This window comes from Coregonus clupeaformis, chromosome 10, assembly GCF_020615455.1.
Source record: "Coregonus clupeaformis isolate EN_2021a chromosome 10, ASM2061545v1, whole genome shotgun sequence".
NCBI lineage: Eukaryota > Metazoa > Chordata > Actinopteri > Salmoniformes > Salmonidae > Coregonus > Coregonus clupeaformis.
Genome location: NC_059201.1, coordinates 5,112,160 through 5,131,269, shown reverse-complemented (window position 1 = coordinate 5,131,269; position 19,110 = coordinate 5,112,160). Strand labels below are relative to the sequence as shown.

Sequence of the window (19,110 nt, the reverse complement as noted above, 5' to 3'; positions counted from 1 at the left end):
TGTTTTGAGACTGTGACTGTTAGGTGTGTGAGAGTGGGGACAGCCAGACGTCAGATCGATGGGTGTGTGTGTGTTGACATGGACCAGGCTAATGAAATAATGTGTCTGCAGGACAGGATAGCCAGGCAGAGCAGGGAGCTCTGCAGATGGCTAGCTACCATTTAGCCTAAACACAAAACAGAGACACAGCACTCTCTCTGGCATCCACCCACCATTAGCCAATCCCTAGAGAGCATGGGAGGAGGAGGTAACCTGCTGTGTCTGGTTCTGATTACTCATCCTGATGTCTGTGTCATCTCAGCTCATCCTAATTGATTTACCTGCTTAAATAAAGGTTAGGCCTAAATCAATAGAAATTCTGACTGACGTTCTCCTCTCTCTGTGTTCCCCTCCCTCTCTCCATTTCTCAGGTGGCTGGTGAAGGTGTGACATCATCGCCCAGTGCTATTCATTGAGGAGCCGGGATCTGATTGATCGGTTTGGGTTGCGGCCGGCGGGCTGGCTCCTCCCCCTCCCGGCAGCACCGTGCGCTCCCAGCCGCCTCCCTGCACCCCACGCTCGCCCGGCCTGCGCCCCCCAGCCCATGCCCCCGCCACCCCCACCAGGTCCTCTAACGCCATGTGCCTCCCCCACACCATGGAAGCAGCATCAGGGAAGAACGGAGCGGGCCAGGCAGGGTTAGGGCTGGGGTTTGGGACAGGCCTTGGGCTGGGGCTGGAGCTGGGGCTGGAGCTGGGGCTGGGGCTGGGGATGGGGATGGGGCTGGGGGGCAGGCGGTGTGGTGGGGTGCCTCTAGAACCCTTCGTACACCAGGTGGGAGGGCACACCAGTATGATGCGCTACGATGACCACACGGTGTGCAAACCACTCATCACCCGGGAGCAACGCTTCTACGAGTCCCTGCCGCCTGAGATGAAGGAGTTTACACCAGAGTACAAAGGTGAGAGTTAAACCCTGACCTCTAACCTTAACTTTCTACGAGTCCCTGCCGCTTGAGATGAAGGAGTTTACACCAGAGGACAAAGGCGAGAGGAGTGTCAACCAGGATATCAACCAGAGTTGAGCGGTACCATAATGATTCTGTACTTGTACAATCGCCCGAAATACGATCTTATCGCCCGTAGCAGCCAACCAAATTTTTTAAAAAACAATCACACATTTTAGTCATTTAGCAGACGGTCTTATCCAGAGCGACTTAAAGTTAGTGCATACATTATTTTTTTTATTTTTCATACTGGCCCCCCGTGGGAATCGAACCCACAACCCTGGCGTTGCAAACGCCATGCTCTACCAACTGAGCTACATCCCTGCCGGCCATTCCCTCCCCTACCCTGGACGACGCTGGGCCAATTGCGCGCCGCCCCATGGGTCTCCCGGTCGCGGCCGGCTACGACAGAGCCTGGATTCGAACCAGGATCTCTAGTGGCACAGCGTATAGTAGCTTACTATAGCATTAGACATTATTTTTGTTTTATTTAACCTTTATTTTAACAGGGAAAACATATTGAGACCAAGGTCTGTTTAACAAGGTCTGGCCCTCATACCATCATGGCCACCTAATCATCCCCAGCTTCCAATTGGCTCATTCATCCCCCTGTAGCTATTCCCCAGGTCGTTGCTGTAAATGAGAACGTGTTCTCAGTCAACTGACCTGGTAAAATAAGGCTTTAATAAATATATAAAAATACAAATGTGTCCTGTATATACAACATAAATATACACATTATACCTAAATATATAAACACATTCAAATACAAAAACACAGTCATGCGAAGCACAAGTAAAACATCACAAATCACCCAGAAAAACAGTCACATTCCTCCACAAATAAGTCCTCAATCAATACTTTATATTGCCCGAACGGAACTAGAACATCAAGATGAAATGTATTTAGAATTGTATTCCAGCAATACGCTGCATTAAAGCTAAAAGCAGATGTACCTAGCTCGGTGGAGACCCTAGGAACTACAAGCGTTAACCAATCCTGGTAACGGGTTAGGCAGTGTGTCTGTGGATTAGATAGACGTTAACATGGAAGAGAGCAGGAAGAGAGTGTTTAAAACAGAAACACTCCACTGTTTCACTGCCTAGCCTGGTGCAAGATCTGTTTGTGCTGTCTTGGTGTCAGGTCCAATGACTAGGAGTTGGCAAGATGGTACAAACGGATATGAGACCAGGCTACAGCCTCCTCTGCTCTGCTCTTTATCATAGATTGATAGTGTTTAAAACACCAAACGATACTCGTTCTTCTCCACTGTTTCCCTCTCCTCTCCTCTCCTCTCCTCTCCTCTCCTCTCCTCTCCTCTCCTCTCCTCTCCTCTCCTCTCCTCTCCTCTCCTCTCCTCTCCTCTCCTCTCCCTCTCCTCTCCTCTCCTCTCCTCTCCTCTCCTCTCCTCTCCCCTCTCCTCTCCTCTCCTCCCAGGTTTGACTCTCTGATAGGCTGTTATTATTACGCCCCATGGCAGAGGATGAGGAGAAGCAGCGCGTTAAAGGGGGATGTGTAACACGCACACACATATACACACACACACACACAAACATACACACACACATACGTGCACACACACACACACACACACACACACATGGGTTTGGAAGCAATAGGGAAGATGTGGTGTAACTTCTGAGGATCTGTTTTCTTAGTTAACAACGTGTCCATGTTTCTAAATCAGTCTTATAATGCACGTAGAGCAGCACCCTCCCTCCCTCCAACCCTGCCAACCCCTCTCCTCTCCTCTCCTAGAGAGAGCAGCACCCTCCCTCCCTCCAACCCTGCCAACCCCTCTCCTCTCCTCTCCTCTCCTCTCCTAGAGAGAGCAGCACCCTCCCTCCCTCCAACCCTGCCAACCCCTCTCCTCTCCTCTCCTCTCCTCTCCTAGAGAGAGCAGCACCCTCCCTCCCTCCAACCCTGCCAACCTCTCTCCTCTCCTCTCCTCTCCTCTCCTCTCCTAGAGAGAGCAGCACCCTCCCTCCCTCCAACCCTGCCAACCCCTCTCCTCTCCTCTCCTCTCCTCTCCTAGAGAGAGCAGCACCCACCCTCCCTCCAACCCTGCCAACCCCTCTCCTCTCCTCTCCTCTCCTAGAGAGAGCAGCACCCTCCCTCCCTCCAACCCTGCCAACCCCTCTCCTCTCCTCTCCTCTCCTAGAGAGAGCAGCACCCTCCCTCCCTCCAACCCTGCCAACCCCTCTCCTCTCCTCTCCTCTCCTAGAGAGAGCAGCACCCTCCCTCCCTCCAACCCTGCCAACCCCTCTCCTCTCCTCTCCTCTCCTCTCCTAGAGAGAGCAGCACCCTCCCCTCCCTCCAACCCTGCCAACCCCTCTCCTCTCCTCTCCTCTCCTCTCCTCTCCTAGAGAGAGCAGCACCCTCCCTCCCTCCAACCCTGCCAACCCCTCTCCTCTCCTCTCCTCTCCTCTCCTCTCCTCTCCTAGAGAGAGCAGCACCCACCCTCCCTCCAACCCTGCCAACCCCTCTCCTCTCCTCTCCTCTCCCTCTCCTCTCCTCTCCTCTCCTCTCCTCTCCTCTCCTCTCCTCTCCTCTCCTCTCCTCTCCTCTCCTCTCCTCTCCTCTCCTCTCCTCTCCTCTCCTCTCCTCTCCTCTCCTCTCCTAGAGAGAGCAGCACCCTCCCTCCCTCCAACCCTGCCAACCAGCCCCCTGTGCTTGGGATGGCAGCATTTGGTGTAATCAATCATTGTGTATGGGTGGTCCTCTGTATGGGTGGTCCTCTGTATGGGTGGTCCTCTGTATGGGTGGTCCTCTGTATGGGTGGTCCTCTGTAGCTCAGCTGGTAGAGCACGGCGCTTGTAACGCCAAGGTAGTGGGTTCGATCCCCGGGACCACCCATACACAAAAAATGTATGCACGCATGACTGTAAGTCGCTTTGGATAAAAGCGTCTGCTAAATGGCTTATTATTATTATATTATTATTATTATTATTATTATTATTATTATTAGTATTATTATTATGTAGAGGTAGACAGCTGATAAAAAGGCAGCAGTGGAAAGAGCTCTGGCCTGGGTTCCTGTTGGAGGAGGCCTGTAACATCTCCTACAGTTTAATTAGCCAATGGACCGTTCTCTCCGTTTCCCTGACGGATAACATGTCAGACAGTAACATAATGCGTAGGAGATTAAAGATCTAACAGCCGCACTGTGTGGAGGAGGAAGAGGAGGAAGAGGAGGGTCCTCAGTAGCTCAGTTGGTAGCGCATGGTGCCTTGCAAAGCCAGGATAGTGGCTTCCACTCCCGGGACCACCCATACGTAAAAGTTTTCTGCTAAATGGTATATAATGTTATATATTATATTTCTGATTATATTATGGTGGGTTTTTACATCATAGTGAGGTTCCAGTTGGAGGCATGGAGCAGATAGAGGTCTGTGGTTAGTTAGGATAACCCTAACCCTAACCCATGGAGCAGATAGAGGTCTGCAACATCTCCCAGTGGTTAGTTAGGATATGAACTGTTCTCTCTGTTTCCCAAATTACATGATGTCATACACTAAACTACACTGAGTGTACAAAACATTAAGAACACCTGCTCTTTCCATGACATAGACTGACCAGGTGAATCCAGGTGAACGAAATGATCCCTTATTGATGTCACTTGTTAAATCCACTTCAAATCAGTGTAGGTGAAGGGGAGGAGACAGGTTAAAGAAGGATTTGTAAGCCTTGAGACAATTGAAATGTGGATTGTGTATGTGTGCCATTCAGAGGGTGAATGGGCAAGACTAAAGATTTGTGCCTTTGAACGGAGTATGGTAGTAGGTGCCAGGCGCACCGGTTTGTGTCAAGAACTGCAACGCTGCTGGGTTGTTCACACTCAACATGGTCCACCACCCAAAGGACATCCGGCCAACTTGACACAACTGTGGGAAGCATTGGAGTCAACATGGGCCAGCATCCCTGTGGAACGCTTTTGACACCTTGTAGAGTCCATGCCCCGACGAATTGGGCAAAAGGGTGTGCAGGTCAATAGCTGTTCTTAATGTTTGGTATACTCAGTGTGTACACGTAGGAGAAATGACAGGTGACATGATGTCATATACTAACATCTAATGCATAGGGAAACTGACAGATGTGGAGGTGGTGGATCAGGATAGGAAATGACATCATCGTGGGAGGAAGCTTTATTTGATGGATCTATTTTTGCCCTAGGTGGGTAGACATTTAAATAGCTCAGAAGTATTTTCCACTGCAAAATGATTTGCATTGATTGATTTTTTTTTTTTCACTGGGTCTTACCATACTGACATACATTCAAACCATGTTTTAATGAAATCTAAGTAGAGTCCCCGTACTCCCCAGACGCCGAGATCTAGGTGACAATAGTCTATTCCGGTCTGTCTCCGTCTGCCTGTTGGCAGTTTAGCACCTTCACAATGTCACTGCTCTGACTGGATGCTCTGAGTGCCTTCCATTTGGGATGGAGCTCCTGCCTGCCTGCCTGCCTGTCTGCCTGTCTGCCTGTCTGTCTGTCTGTCTGTCTGTCTGTCTGTCTTTGTCTTCGTCTGTCTGTCTGTCTGTCTGCCTGCCTGCCTGCCTGCCTGCCTGCCTGCCTGCCTGCCTGCCTGCCTGCCTGCCTGCCTGCCTGCCTGCCTGCCTGCCTGCCTGCCTGCCTGCCTGCCTGCCTGCCTGCCTGCCTGCCTGCCTGCCTGCCTGCCTGCCTGCCTGCCTGCCTGCCTGCCTGCCTGCCTGCCTGCCTGCCTGCCTGCCTGCCTGCCTGCCTGCCTGCCTGCCTGCCTGCCTGCCTGCCTGCCTGCCTGCCTGCCTGCCTGCCTGCCTGCCTGCCTGCCTGCCTGCCTGCCTGCCTGCCTGCCTGCCTGCCTGCCTGCCTGCCTGCCTGCCTGCCCTGCCTGCCTGCCTGCCTGCCTGCCTGCCTGCCTGCCTGCCTGCCTGCCTGCCTGCCTGCCTGCCTGCCTGCCTGCCTGCCTGCCTGCCTGCCTGCCTGCCTGCCTGCCTGCCTGCCTGCCCTGCCTGCCTGCCTGCCTGCCTGCCTGCCTGCCTGCCTGCCTGCCTGCCTGCCTGCCTGCCTGCCTGCCTGCCTGCCTGCCTGCCTGCCTGCCTGCCTGCCTGCCTGCCTGCCTGCCTGCCTGCCTGCCTGCCTGCCTGCCTGCCTGCCTGCCTGCCTGCCTGCCTGCCTGCCTGCCTGCCTGCCTGCCTGCCTGCCTGCCTGCCTGCCTGCCTGCCTGCCTGCCTGCCTGCCTGCCTGCCTGCCTGCCTGCCTGCCTGCCTGCCTGCCTGCCTGCCTGCCTGCCTGCCTGCCTGCCTGCCTGCCTGCCTGCCTGCCTGCCTGCCTGCCTGCCTGCCTGCCTGCCTGCCTGCCTGCCTGCCTGCCTGCCTGCCTGTCTGCATGTTCACATAGTCCTGTGTGTGTGTGTGTGTTAGCATGTGTCCAGATCAGGTTAAGTAAATAAATACACTCATGTTTACTCTCCTTTATCTACAATCTCCAGTTGAAACTAGCTAGCCAGCTAACTAATTACTTGCTATTAGCCACCGTTAGCGGTTTTCACCCAGAACATCGGATTTTATGCCGGAATAATTGAATCACTGGACCCTAACACCGGATCGCAACTAGCTAGCCGCAACCGAATGGATGTTGCTGTAGGCTAATCACCACTGCCCCCGAAGCAAGCACCAGTTAGCCTTGAGCTAGCCACGAGCCAGGCCCATATCCCGTCTATCTACCTCTCTGTCTACCGGACGGGAGTAGGCAGCTAACTAGCTACTTGCTATTAGCCACCGTTAGCGCTTTTCACCATTGTCCGTGGCCTGCACTACCTACCAGCCAGCTCTATCCTGGACTATTATCGGGCAGTCTGCACTGTCTGCACAGCGCGTCAAATCTCCGCCTTATCTTAGCTCATTGGTCACCATAGCAACACCCACCCGTAGTCTGCGCTCCAGCAGGTATATCTCACTGGTCATCCCCAAAGCCAACACCTCCTTTGGCCGCCATTCCTTCCAGTTCTCTGCTGCCAATGACTGGAACGAACTGAAAAAATCTCTGAAGCTGGAGACTCTTATCTCCCTCACTAACTTTAAGCATCAGTTGTCAGAGCAGCTTACCGATCACTGCACCTGTACACAGCCCATCTGAAATTAGCCCACCCAACTACCTCATCCCCATATTGTTATTTATTTTGCTCATTTGCACCCCAGTATCTCTATTTGCACATCATCTCTTGCACATCTATCATTCCAGTGTTAATACTAAATGTAATTATTCTGCACTATAGCCTATTTATTGCCTCACCCCCATAACTTACTACATTTGAACACACTGTATATATATTTTCTGTTGTATTTTTGACTTTATGTTTTGTTTTACCCCATATGTAACTCTGTGTTGTTGTTTTTATCGCACTGCTTTGCTTTATCTTGGCCAGGTCGCTGTTGTAAATGAGAACTTGTTCTCAACTGGCTTACCTGGTTAAATAAAGGTGAAATAAAAAATAAAATAAAGATGTGTATGAGTGTAACTCCCCCTGTCTGTTCCAGTGCTAGCAGGGTAACGGTAACGGTAACGGTAACGGTAACAGAGGACAGGTTTTTCCCTCCATTACGATCTCTCTACCTATCCATAGCTGGCCTGTGTCCCGCCCGCCCTGGCTGTATAGTCTGCGTCCAAAATGGCACCCTATTCCCTATGTAGTGCACTGGTCAAAAGTAGTAAGCACTATATAGGGAATAGGCTGCCATTTGGGACGCAGAAATAGTCTTTATCAAAATAGGACTGCTGATGGTAATAACTACACGCTCTGCATTAATACATGACAACAAGACCAGAGGAATGGCCAGGCAGGCAGCCAGGCAGGCAGGCAGGCAGGCAGGCAGGCAGGCAGGCAGCCAGACAGGCAGGGCTACAACCCTTAAAGGTATGTAGGGCTGGAGAATGAGATATTAATATACACAGGACAGGCAGGGGGACAGACGGGCAGGGGGACAGACGGACAGGGGGACAGACGGGCAGGGGGACAGACGGGCAGGGGGACAGACGGGCAGGGGGACAGTCGGGCAGGGGGACAGACGGGGGGCAGACGGTGAGACAGACAGGGGGACAGCTAGGAGGAATACAGGGATGTGACTAGGCTTGTAGAACATCAATAGTGTTCAGATAGCCACAGTCTCCAACCCTGGTCTCCAACCCCGGTCTCCAATCCCGGTCTCCAACCCTGGTCTCCAACCCTGGTCTCCAACCCCGGTCTCCAACCCCGGTCTCCAACCCTGGTCTCCAACCCTGGTCTCCAACCCTGGTCTCCAACCCTGGTCTCCAACCCTGGTCTCCTAGCTAAACCCGCTAACCCCTGCTCCAATACGGTTACCTCACCTGGGGGAGGTTGTCCCCAGGCTACCTAGGGAGCAAACACACACGGTGAGACGTGTCCAGCTCTACTCTGTTTCTGTGATCTGAACTGAATATTTGGCTGCTGTATCATAGGAGTAACCTTCACGGCAACAACAGTTGGGCCCAATGAAGGACGAACAGGACAGAGGTGACGAGGCTCATGGGACAACAATGGCCAGGCCCAATAGACCTTATTCACACGGGGTTATTGAAAAACATTTTATACATTGTGACTCCAATGGAGCACTTTAGTTTCTTATCCAGTTAGCCTGAATTTCTAACGACCATGGCCGCGGTGTGTATAAGGTCCATCTATGGATGTCATGTCTGGTCAAATAGTTGATCTATTGGAGTGATGTTGTTGGAAACAGTATTAGTATATATCTTCTTATTGTACAGGTAGAAAGGCTCTGTCTCTCTCTTCATTTGAAGTTGAGATGCAGATCACATTTACTGGGCCAGAACCAAAAGGCTGGATGTGGTTAGACCCCATAGAAACAGAATTACTGCTAGAACGGGCATCGTCCGTCCAACCACTTAATAAAGCACAATTTGAATCCTGTCCTTCCTGGTTAGTGGGGACACTTCCTGCTGTACTTCATGGCATCGGTTCACCCATTATGGCTTCATTGACTTGAATGGGGAGGTCCGTTCTAGTGATTATTTTCCACAGGCTATACACACGCCACGGTCTGAATCCCTAATGGCCATTAAACGGATCCGTGACAGAATTATCCCTCTGTTTCAGGACCTTAGTAGACTGCCTCACATAATATAATCATGTGCTCTCCTTACGCTCTCTCTCTCTCTCACGCACCCCCACACTCGTCTGACATCAGCCCATTCTCCATTCACTAGCCAGCGGTGTTGTGGACTGGCTGCTGAAGACCTCACCGAGTGATCAGAGCGCTCTAAAAGCCTTAACTGCTAATATCTATCCATCCATTCAACCATCCAACCATCCATCTGGAAGAGTCAGCAGGACACGAGAGGGCTAGGAGCATTTACCCACTACTGCCCTGCTTCTCTCTCAATTCAATTCCAATTCAATTTGCTTCATTGGCATGACTTAACAATGTACATATCGCCAAAGCGTACGTCGGAAATGAAGTGATTTAATTTACTATATTAACATAAATAAAATGATGATAATAATAATGAAGATTGTCAACGGGACAAACAGCAATAATCAAGGGTCAAAAGAACCACACAATGGAATATAACAATGGCGTAGAGGACATGTGCAGGTCGGTTGGTCCGTCAGACACTGTCCCTCATCTTATGGCAGGCAGCAATGTAGTGCTCTGCCAACCCACAGCTCTCTGAGTCCTCCCCCAACAGGACGGGTAGCCTATTCTCATCAGAGAGGTCTTTGAAACCTTGAAAAACTGTTTCAAATTTGCGGAAATGACACTTACGAATGTTTATATTTTTGACATTTTGTCAGGAAATGCAGCTCTGTCTCAGGTTCTGCTGTGGTGCAGTGGTTGCACAGCCTTTCCTCTACAGGAAGCCAGGTTTTCCTGTGTCTACCCTTCTCAATGGCAAGGCTGGGCTCACTGAGCCTGTAATATGTCAAGGTTTTTCTAAGGTTTTGATCAGTAACCATGGTCAAATAGTTAGCCACGGTGTACTGTCGATTTAGGGCCAGATAGCATTGCATTTTGCTTGGTGTTTGTGTTCCCAATAGGTCATGTAGTTTTGTTTTGACTGTGTTGTAATTTGGTTTATTCTGATTGATTGGATGTTCTGGTCCTAAGGCTTCAGTGTTTCACACGCTGACCGACTGTGCCCCATCGTGCGAATGTAGATTTTTTCCTCCCACACCAGACGCGATCAGGACACTCAGGTTGAAATATCAAAACGAACTCTGAACCGACTATATTAACTTGGGGACAGGTCGAAAAGCATTTAACATTTATGGCAATTTAGCTTTGCTAACACATTTTTCCTGGGATATAAACTTTGGGTTGTTATTTTACCTGAAATGCACAAGGTCCTCTACTCCAACAATGAATCCACAGATAAAAGGTTAAACTGAGTTTGTTTCTAGTAATCTTTCTTCCTTCTGGCTTCTTCTTCTTCTTCTTTGGACGTTATATTGCGTTTGGCAACCAACTTTAAAAGGTGCATTACCACCACCAACTGGACTGGAGTGTGTCTTTCAATCGCCCACGTGGGTAGATGCTCTTAAAAAAACAATGAGGACTTGTCGAGCGTCACAAATAGAACCCAGTTCTATTTTAGCGCCTGGCCAGGCAGACGCCCGCGAGCAGTGTGGGTGCAATGATTTAATAACATGTATGTGTACATTTATTTTGCCACGTGCGCGTTGCGGTCAGCATGTTGGTAGAACAGGTTTGTGAACTCAACCCCATTACTAGCTGGATGAGGGGACTATTTTCTTTGCTCAACTCTTGGCATTGCAGGGCTTGGTAATGATATGAGAGGGGGGTCACTGTATAAAAAAACTGAACTGCTCTTTTTTGAGTTTTTATTATTGGTGGATATTGGCCTAATTCTGCCCTGCATGCATTGTTTGTAGTTTTCCTCTGGACATGCAAGAGAATCTTACAGAACTCTGCATGCAGGATTGCATTGGGGTGTTTGTCCCATAGGGTGAAATCTTGTATTGCAAGTGGACCCCACACCTCGCTGCCATAAAGTGCAATTGGTTCAATGACACATTAATTTAGTTTTAGACACATTTTAATAGACTGCCCTGCATGTTTTCTCTCTCAGTTCATTCACTGCATCATAAAGGTGTCCAGTTGAGCTTATTTTTAAACCTAAGTAATTGTAGTGTGTGCAGTACTCTATACATTTTGTACCAATTGAGAACTTTGGTCTAATTCCCTGAGATCTGGATCTTCTCTGGAAAATCATTATTTTAGTATTTTTGGGGTTTACTGCCAGGGCCCAGGTCTGTCAGTACTGCTCTAGCAGGTCCAGGCTCTGCTGTAGGCCATGTGCTGTGGGTTTACTGCCAGGGCCCAGGTCTGTCAGTACTGCTCTAGCAGGTCCAGGCTCTGCCGTAGGCCATGTGCTGTGGGTTTACTGCCAGGGCCCAGGTCTGTCAGTACTGCTCTAGCAGGTCCAGGCTCTGCCGTAGGCCATGTGCTGTGGGTTTACTGCCAGGGCCCAGGTCTGACAGTACTGCTCTAGCAGGTCCAGGCTCTGCTGTAGGCCATGTGCTGTGGGTTTACTGCCAGGGCCCAGGTCTGTCAGTACTGCTCTAGCAGGTCCAGGCTCTGCTGTAGGCCATGTGCTGTGGGTTTACTGCCAGGGCCCAGGTCTGACAGTACTGCTCTAGCAGGTCCAGGCTCTGCTGTAGGCCATGTGCTGTGGGTTTACTGCCAGGGCCCAGGTCTGTCAGTACTGCTCTAGCAGGTCCAGGCTCTGCTGTAGGCCATGTGCTGTGGGTTTACTGCCAGGGCCCAGGTCTGACAGTACTGCTCTAGCAGGTCCAGGCTCTGCTGTAGGCCATGTGCTGTGGGTTTACTGCCAGGGCCCAGGTCTGTCAGTACTGCTCTAGCAGGTCCAGGCTCTGCTGTAGGCCATGTGCTCTGGGTTTACTGCCAGGGCCCAGGTCTGTCAGTACTGCTCTAGCAGGTCCAGGCTCTGCTGTAGGCCATGTGCTGTGGGTTTACTGCCAGGGCCCAGGTCTGTCAGTACTGCTCTAGCAGGTCCAGGCTCTGCTGTAGGCCATGTGCTGTGGGTTTACTGCCAGGGCCCAGGTCTGTCAGTACTGCTCTAGCAGGTCCAGGCTCTGCTGTAGGCCATGTGCTGTGGGTTTACTGCCAGGGCCCAGGTCTGTCAGTACTGCTCTAGCAGGTCCAGGCTCTGCTGTAGGCCATGTGCTGTGGGTTTACTGCCAGGGCCCAGGTCTGTCAGTACTGCTCTAGCAGGTCCAGGCTCTGCTGTAGGCCACGTGCTGTGGGTGACAGCAGGCACAGGGCATCTGCCAAGAGCAGGCATTTAACCTCTGAATTGTGGAGACTAACACCAGGGGCTGAGGATGTTTCTAGAATAGTGGCCAATTCGTTGATGTAAATATTGAAGAGCGCGGGGCCCAGATTGCAACCCTGGCGAAGGCCACACCCCTGCTTAAAAAAATATGTTATTTTCTTCCCAATTTTGATGCTGCACGTTTTGCACGTAATTTAATTATTTCATACGTTTGACCCCCTACACCACTTTCAATAACTTTGTAGAACAGTCCTGTATGCCAAATAGAATGAAATGGTTTTTGGAAGTCGATAAAGCCAGCGTGCATTCTGGTCTTATTGTGGTGGACGTGTTTATCTATCAGGGGGTGGAAATGTGATCGGTCGTTTTGGTATGAATCCAATTTGGCTTTTACTCAAGACATTATTATATTATTAAGGACATTTAGACCTCTTACATGTTATAATACTTCAGAAAACCTTCCCCAGGTTACTGTTCACACAAATGCCTCTAATTGTAATTGTAATCTCTCTCTTTCTTCTCTCTCTCTCTCACTCCGTCAACCTCTTCCAAACCCTTACGTCGTGACAGACGGACTGCTTGAGATGATATCACCTCAACCTCCTATAACCAGGGATCTAAAGTGTGACCATTTTGGTCGCATATGCTCCTAGATTTTTTGCTGTGTGACCTCACATTTGTGTTTTTTTCTGGGGGGGAGCACCAGGTGCGACCAGGACAAAATATGACCCAGATAATAATAGTTGTAATGATAGGCTTCACTAGGCAGTTGTTTCCGAGTGACCTAGAGAAAAACATCAGTGATTTTGTATTTCTTGCAACTATCTGAAGACGTAACGACATGGGAATGCCTGTGTCTACCACTTTGTGTAGCCAGTTAGCGATGCCGAAACAGTCATTTCTAAAGGCTTTCCCGTTAAACTTTACAAATTAAATGCTAACTGCAAAACTAGGCTTACCTGGCAGAATTATATGATATCATGATGATTTGTATCAATCGAGTGGTGTTTTATTTTGCAAACTGTACTATTGCGCATGCAGAACAGAAACCGCCTGCCAAACACCAGTTTCTTGAGGAAACTATACCCTCCAAAATATATATATATTGTATTTTCTTCCCCAGACCTCAAAAGTTGTCTAATGATGTGGTTTAAGCATTGTTGTGGACTTAGAACATCCAATTTTGTTGTTTTTTCTGTATGGACCTCGCTTAGTGCACAGGGGAATTGTCATGCTAAAACAGGAAAGGGCCTTCCCCAAACTGTTGCCACAAAGTTGGAAGCACAGAATCGTCTAGAATGTCGTTGTATGCTGTAGTGTTGATTTCCCTTCACTGGAACTAAGGGGCCTAGCCCGAACCATGAAAAACAGCCCCAGACCATTATTCCTCCTCCACCAAACATTACAGTTGGCACTGCCAGATGGTGAAGTGTGATTCATCACTCCAGAGAACGCATTTCCACTGCTCCAGAGTCCAATGGCGGCGAGCTTTACACCACTCCAGCCGACTCTTGGCGTTGCGCATGATGATCTTAAGCTTGAGTGCGGCTGCTCAGCCATGGAAACCCATTTCATGAAGCTCCAGACGAACAGTTATTGTGCTGACGTTGCTTCCAGAGCAGTTTGGAACTCGGTATTGAGTGTTGCAACCGAGTACAGACTATTTTGACACGCTACGCGCTGCAGCACACGGCGGTCCCGTTCTGTGAGCTTGTGTGGCCTACCACTTTGCGGCTGAGCCGTTGTTGCTCCTAGACGTTTCCACTTCACAGTAACAGCACTTACAGTTGACCGGGGAAGCTCTAACAGGGTAGAAATTTGACTAACTGACTTGTTGGAAAGGTGGCATCCTATGACAGTGCCACGTTGAGTCACTGAGCTCTTCAGTAAGGCCATTCTACTGCCAATGTTTGTCTATGGAGATTCCATAGACTCGATTTTATACACCTGTCAGCAACGGGTGTGGCTGAAATAGCCGAATCCACTAATTTGAAGGGGTGTCCACATACTTTTGTATATATAGTGTATCTCAAAGCTATACATTTTTTTTTTAAAGGGTCAGGTTTCTGACAGTACATTGTCACCTTGCTCTGTGATGTAATTTATGGTATCCAATTGCTTTGAATTTGAATTAGTACACGGTGCCTACCACGTTGTGGTACCCAGTACCATAGAATAGATGTCTTTCTCTGATCCCATGCAACACTGAAACATACACACACCTTTGGAATTACTCTGTTCCTATTTCTCCCTCTCTCAGGGATGTGCTTCTTCCTGATTAATCAGGAATTCATGCTTTTCTGACATTTATCCTTCATTCATTTCTGAAACGGACCTAATCCCCTAGCCGAAATCCTGCTTTTCTATGGCCATCTATATCCCTGCTCTTTGCTCCTCCAGGCATGGTGTTGGTGTGTTTCGAGGGGGACATAGATGGCTACATCAACCTGGTGGCGTACCCGTACGTGGAGGGCCTGTGCCACGACGACCTACCGGAGAGGGATCAACCCCGAAGGAAACACTCCCGACGGAGCCTCCACCGCTCCACCTCAGAGATGAAGGAGGAGAGACTACCGCAGGAGAGTGACAGCACTGAGAAGTGAGTAGAACAGGAGGGATAGTGGGGAATGGGGGCGTGTGTGTGTCTGTGTGTGTCTGTGTGTGTCTGTGTCTGTGTGTGTGTGTGTGTGTGTGTGTGTGTGTGTGTGTGTGTGTGTGTGTGTGTGTGTGTGTGTGTGTGTGTGTGTGTGTGTGTGTGTGTCTGTGTGTGTGTCTGTGTGTCTGTGTGTGTCTGTGTGTGTGTCTGTGTGTGTGTGTGTGTGTTTCCACCAGCGAGATAAAAGATGGCCGCCCCCATTCCCTATCCCCACTGAGAAATGAATGAGAAGCCAGGGGTGTGCGTGTGTCTGTGTGTCTGTGTGTGTGTGTGTGTGTGTGTGTGTGTGTGTGTGTGTCTGTGTCTGTGTGTCTGTGTGTGTCTGTGTCTGTGTGTCTGTGTGTGTCTGTGTGGGTGTGTGTGTGTTTCCATGAATGAGAAGCCAGGGGTGTGCGTGTGTCTGTGTGTCTGTGTGTCTGTGTGTGGGTGTGTGTGTGTTTCCATGAATGAGAAGCCAGGGGTGTGCGTGTGTCTGTGTGTCTGTGTGTCTGTGTGTGTCTGTGTGGGTGTGTGTGTGTTTCCATGAATGAGAAGCCAGGGGTGTGCGTGTGTCTGTGTGTCTGTGTGTCTGTGTGTGTCTGTGTGGGTGTGTGTGTGTTTCTATGAATGAGAAGCCAGGGGTGTGCGTGTACGCTTATGTAATAATCAATAACTGATTATTAAATCAAATGTTATTTTTCACATGCTTGGTAAACAACAGGGGTAGACTAAAAGTGAAGTGCTTACTTACTTACGGGCCCTTCCCAACAATGAATAAATAAATACATTATAAAGTTATAAGTACACATTGATTAACGATAACTTGAGTATATACAGTGCAGGATGGTGCCAGGTTTCCTCCAGACGTGACGATTGGTATTCAGGCCAAAGAGTTCAATCTTGGTTTCATCAGACCAGAGAATCTTGTTTTTCATGGTCTGAGAGACTTTAGGTACCTTTTGGCAAACTACAAGCAGGCTGTCATGTGCCTTTTACTGAGGAGTGGCTTCCGTCTGGCCACTCTACCATAAAGGCCTGATTGGTGGAGTACTGCAGAGATGGTTGTCCTTCTGGAAGGTTCTCCCATCTCCACAGAGGAACCCTGGAGCTCTGTCAGAGTGACCATGGCGTTTTTGGTCACCTCCCTGACCAAGGCCCTTCTCCCCCGATTGCTCAGTTTGTCCGGGCAGCCAGCTCTAGGAAGAGTCTTGGTGTTTTCAAACTTCTTCCATTTAAGAAGGATGGAGGCCGCTGTGTTCTTGGGGACCTTCAATGCTGCAGACATTTTTTGGTACCCTTCCCCAGATCTGTGCCTCGACACAATCCTGTCTCGGAGCTCTACGGACAATTCCTTCGACCTCATGGCTTGGTTTTTGCTCTGACATGCACTGTCAACTGTGGGACCTTATATAGACAAGTGTGTGCCTTTCCAAATCATGTTCAATCAATTGAATTGACCACAGGTGGACTCCAATCAAGTTGTAGAAACATCTCAAGGATGATCAATGGAAACAGGATGCACCTGAGCTCAATTTCGAGTCTCATAGCAAATGGTCTGAATACTTATGTAAATAAGGTATCTGTTTTTTTATTTTTAATACATTTGCAAACATTTCAAACAAATCTGTTTTTGTTTTGTCTTTATGGGGTATTGTGTGTAGATTGATGAGGGAAAAAATTATTTTATCCATTTCAGAACAAGGCTGTAACGTAACAAAATGTGGAAAAAGTCAATGGTTCTGAATACTTTCCGAATGTACTGTATCTTGAGTATATAACTTGAGCATACAAATCATTAAGAACACCTGCTCTCTCCATGACATAGGGGGTGTTCCTAATGTTTGGTATGCTCGGTATACATGAGGTAGCAGTACAGAGTCGATGTGCAGCTAAATGACTAAAATGTAAATGTAGGTAGTGGTGAAGTGACAGGATAGATAATAAACAGTAACATGAAACAATTTCTAAGATTTGACAGAGTTACAGTTCATAGAAGAAAATCAGTCAATTGAAATAAATTCATTAGGCCATATTCTATGGATTTCACATGACTGGGAATACAGATATGCATCTGTTGGTCACAGATACCTTTAAAAACAAAAGGGGCGTGGATCCGAAAACCAGTCAGTATCTGGTGTGACCACCATTTGCCTCATACATATCTCCTTCGCATAGATTTGATCAGGCTGTTGATTGTGGCCTGTGGAATGTTGTCCCACTCCTCTTCAATGGCTGTGCGAAGTTGCTGGAACCTGCCGGGAACTGGAACACGCTGTCATACATGTTGATACAGAGCATCCCAAACATGCTCAATGGGTGACATGTCTGGTGAGTTTGCAGGCCCTGGAAGAACTGGGACATATTCAGCTTCCAGGAATTGTGTACAGATCCTTGCGACATGGGGCCGTGTACATTATCATGCTGAAACATGAGGTAATGGCGGCGGATGAATGGCACGACAATGGGCCTCAGGATCTCGTCACGGTATCTCTGTGCATTCAAATTGCCATTGATAAAATGCAATTGTGTTCGTTGTCCGTAGCTTATGCCTGCCCATACCATAACCCGACTGCCACCATGGGGCACTCTGTTCACAATGTTGACATCAGCAAACCACTCGCACATACGCGAGTACATGTGTGGTCTGTGGTTTTGAGGCCGGTTGGACGTACTGCTAATTTCTCTAAAATGACATTGGAGGCGGCTTATGGTAGAGAAATGAACATTCAATCCTCTGGCAACAGCTCTGGTGGACATTCCTGCAGTCACCATGCCAATTGCATGCTCCCTCAAAACTTGAGAGATATGTGGCACTGTGTTGTGTGACAAAACTGCACATTTTAGAGTGGCCTTTTATTGTCCCCGGCACAAGGTGCACCTGTGTAATGATCATGCTGTTTAATCAGCTTCTTGATATGCCACATATCAGGTGAATGGATTAGCTTGGCAAAGGAGAAATGCTCACTAACAGGGATGTAAACATATTTGTGCACAAAATTTGAGAGAAATACGTTTTTTGTGCGTCTTATTTCAGGTCATGAAACATGGGAACAACACTTTACATTTTTGTTTAGTGTATTTAGTTAACTATTTAGCAGTCTTATGACTTGGGGCTAGAAGCAGGTCAGGGTCCTGTTGGTTCCAGACCTGATGCGTCGGTACCGCTTGCCGTGCGGTAGCAGAGAGAACAGTTTATGACTTGGGTGGCTGGAGTCTTTGTCAGTTTTTAGGGCCTTCCTCTGATACCGCCTAATATAGAGGTCTTGGATGGCAGGGAGCTTGGCCCCAGTGATGTACTGGGCTGTACGTACTACCCTCTGTAGTGCCTTGTGGTTGGAGGCCAAGCAGTTGCCATACCAAGCGGTGATGCAGCCAGTCATGATGCTCTCAATGGTGCAGCTGTAGTACTTTTTGATAATCTGAGAGCCCTTTTCAGCATCCTGCGTTGGTGTTGTGCACCACCTTAATTCCTTAGTGTTGTGGACACCGAGGATCTTGAAGCTCTCGACCCGCTCCACTACAGCCCCGTCGATGTGGAAGGGGGCGTGCACGGCCAGGCCTCTGAACTCCTCCCTATAGGCTGTCTCATTGTCGTTGGTGATCAGGTTTACCACTGTCATGTCGTCAGCAAACTTAATGATAGTGTTGGAGTTGAACAGGGGGTATAGAAGAGGACTAAGCATGCATCCCTGAGGGGCCCCTGTGTTGAGGATCAATGCCATTGGATGAATCCCAGAACACATTCCAGTCTGTGCTAGTAAAAGAGTCCTGTAGCGTAGCATCCGTGTCATCCGACCACCGTGTTGAGGGTCAGCGTGGCAGATGTGTTGTTGTCTACCCTCACTACCTGGGGGCGTCCCATCAGGAAGTCCAGGATCCAGTAGCAGAGGGAGGTGTTCAGTCCCGGTCTCCTGAGCTTAGTGATGAGCTTGGAGGGGACTATGGTGTTGAACGCTGAGCTGTAGTTGATGAACAGCATTCTTACATAGGTGTTCCTCTAGGTGGGAGAGGGCAGTGTGGAGTGCAATTGAGATTGATTCGTCTATGGATCTGTTGGGGCGGTATGCAAATTGGAGTGGGTCTAGGGTGTCTGGGATGGTGGAGTTAATGTGTGCCATAACCAGCCTTTCAAAGCACTTCATGTCTTCAGATGTG

General features: G+C 49.1%; 1 protein-coding gene across 1 annotated transcript in view; it reads left to right on the top strand.

Annotated features, from left to right (window-relative positions):
- Positions 1 to 759: 759 nt before the first annotated feature.
- Positions 760 to 19,110, top strand: part of LOC121575737 (inositol hexakisphosphate kinase 1) — a 58,986-nt gene continuing 40,635 nt past the window's right edge. The window contains exons 1-2 of the mRNA XM_041889037.2: positions 760 to 940; positions 14,721 to 14,919. Of these exons, the coding sequence (XP_041744971.2) occupies positions 832 to 940; positions 14,721 to 14,919 (308 nt within the window). The 5' untranslated portion in view covers positions 760 to 831. The remainder of the gene's footprint in view (positions 941 to 14,720; positions 14,920 to 19,110) is intronic.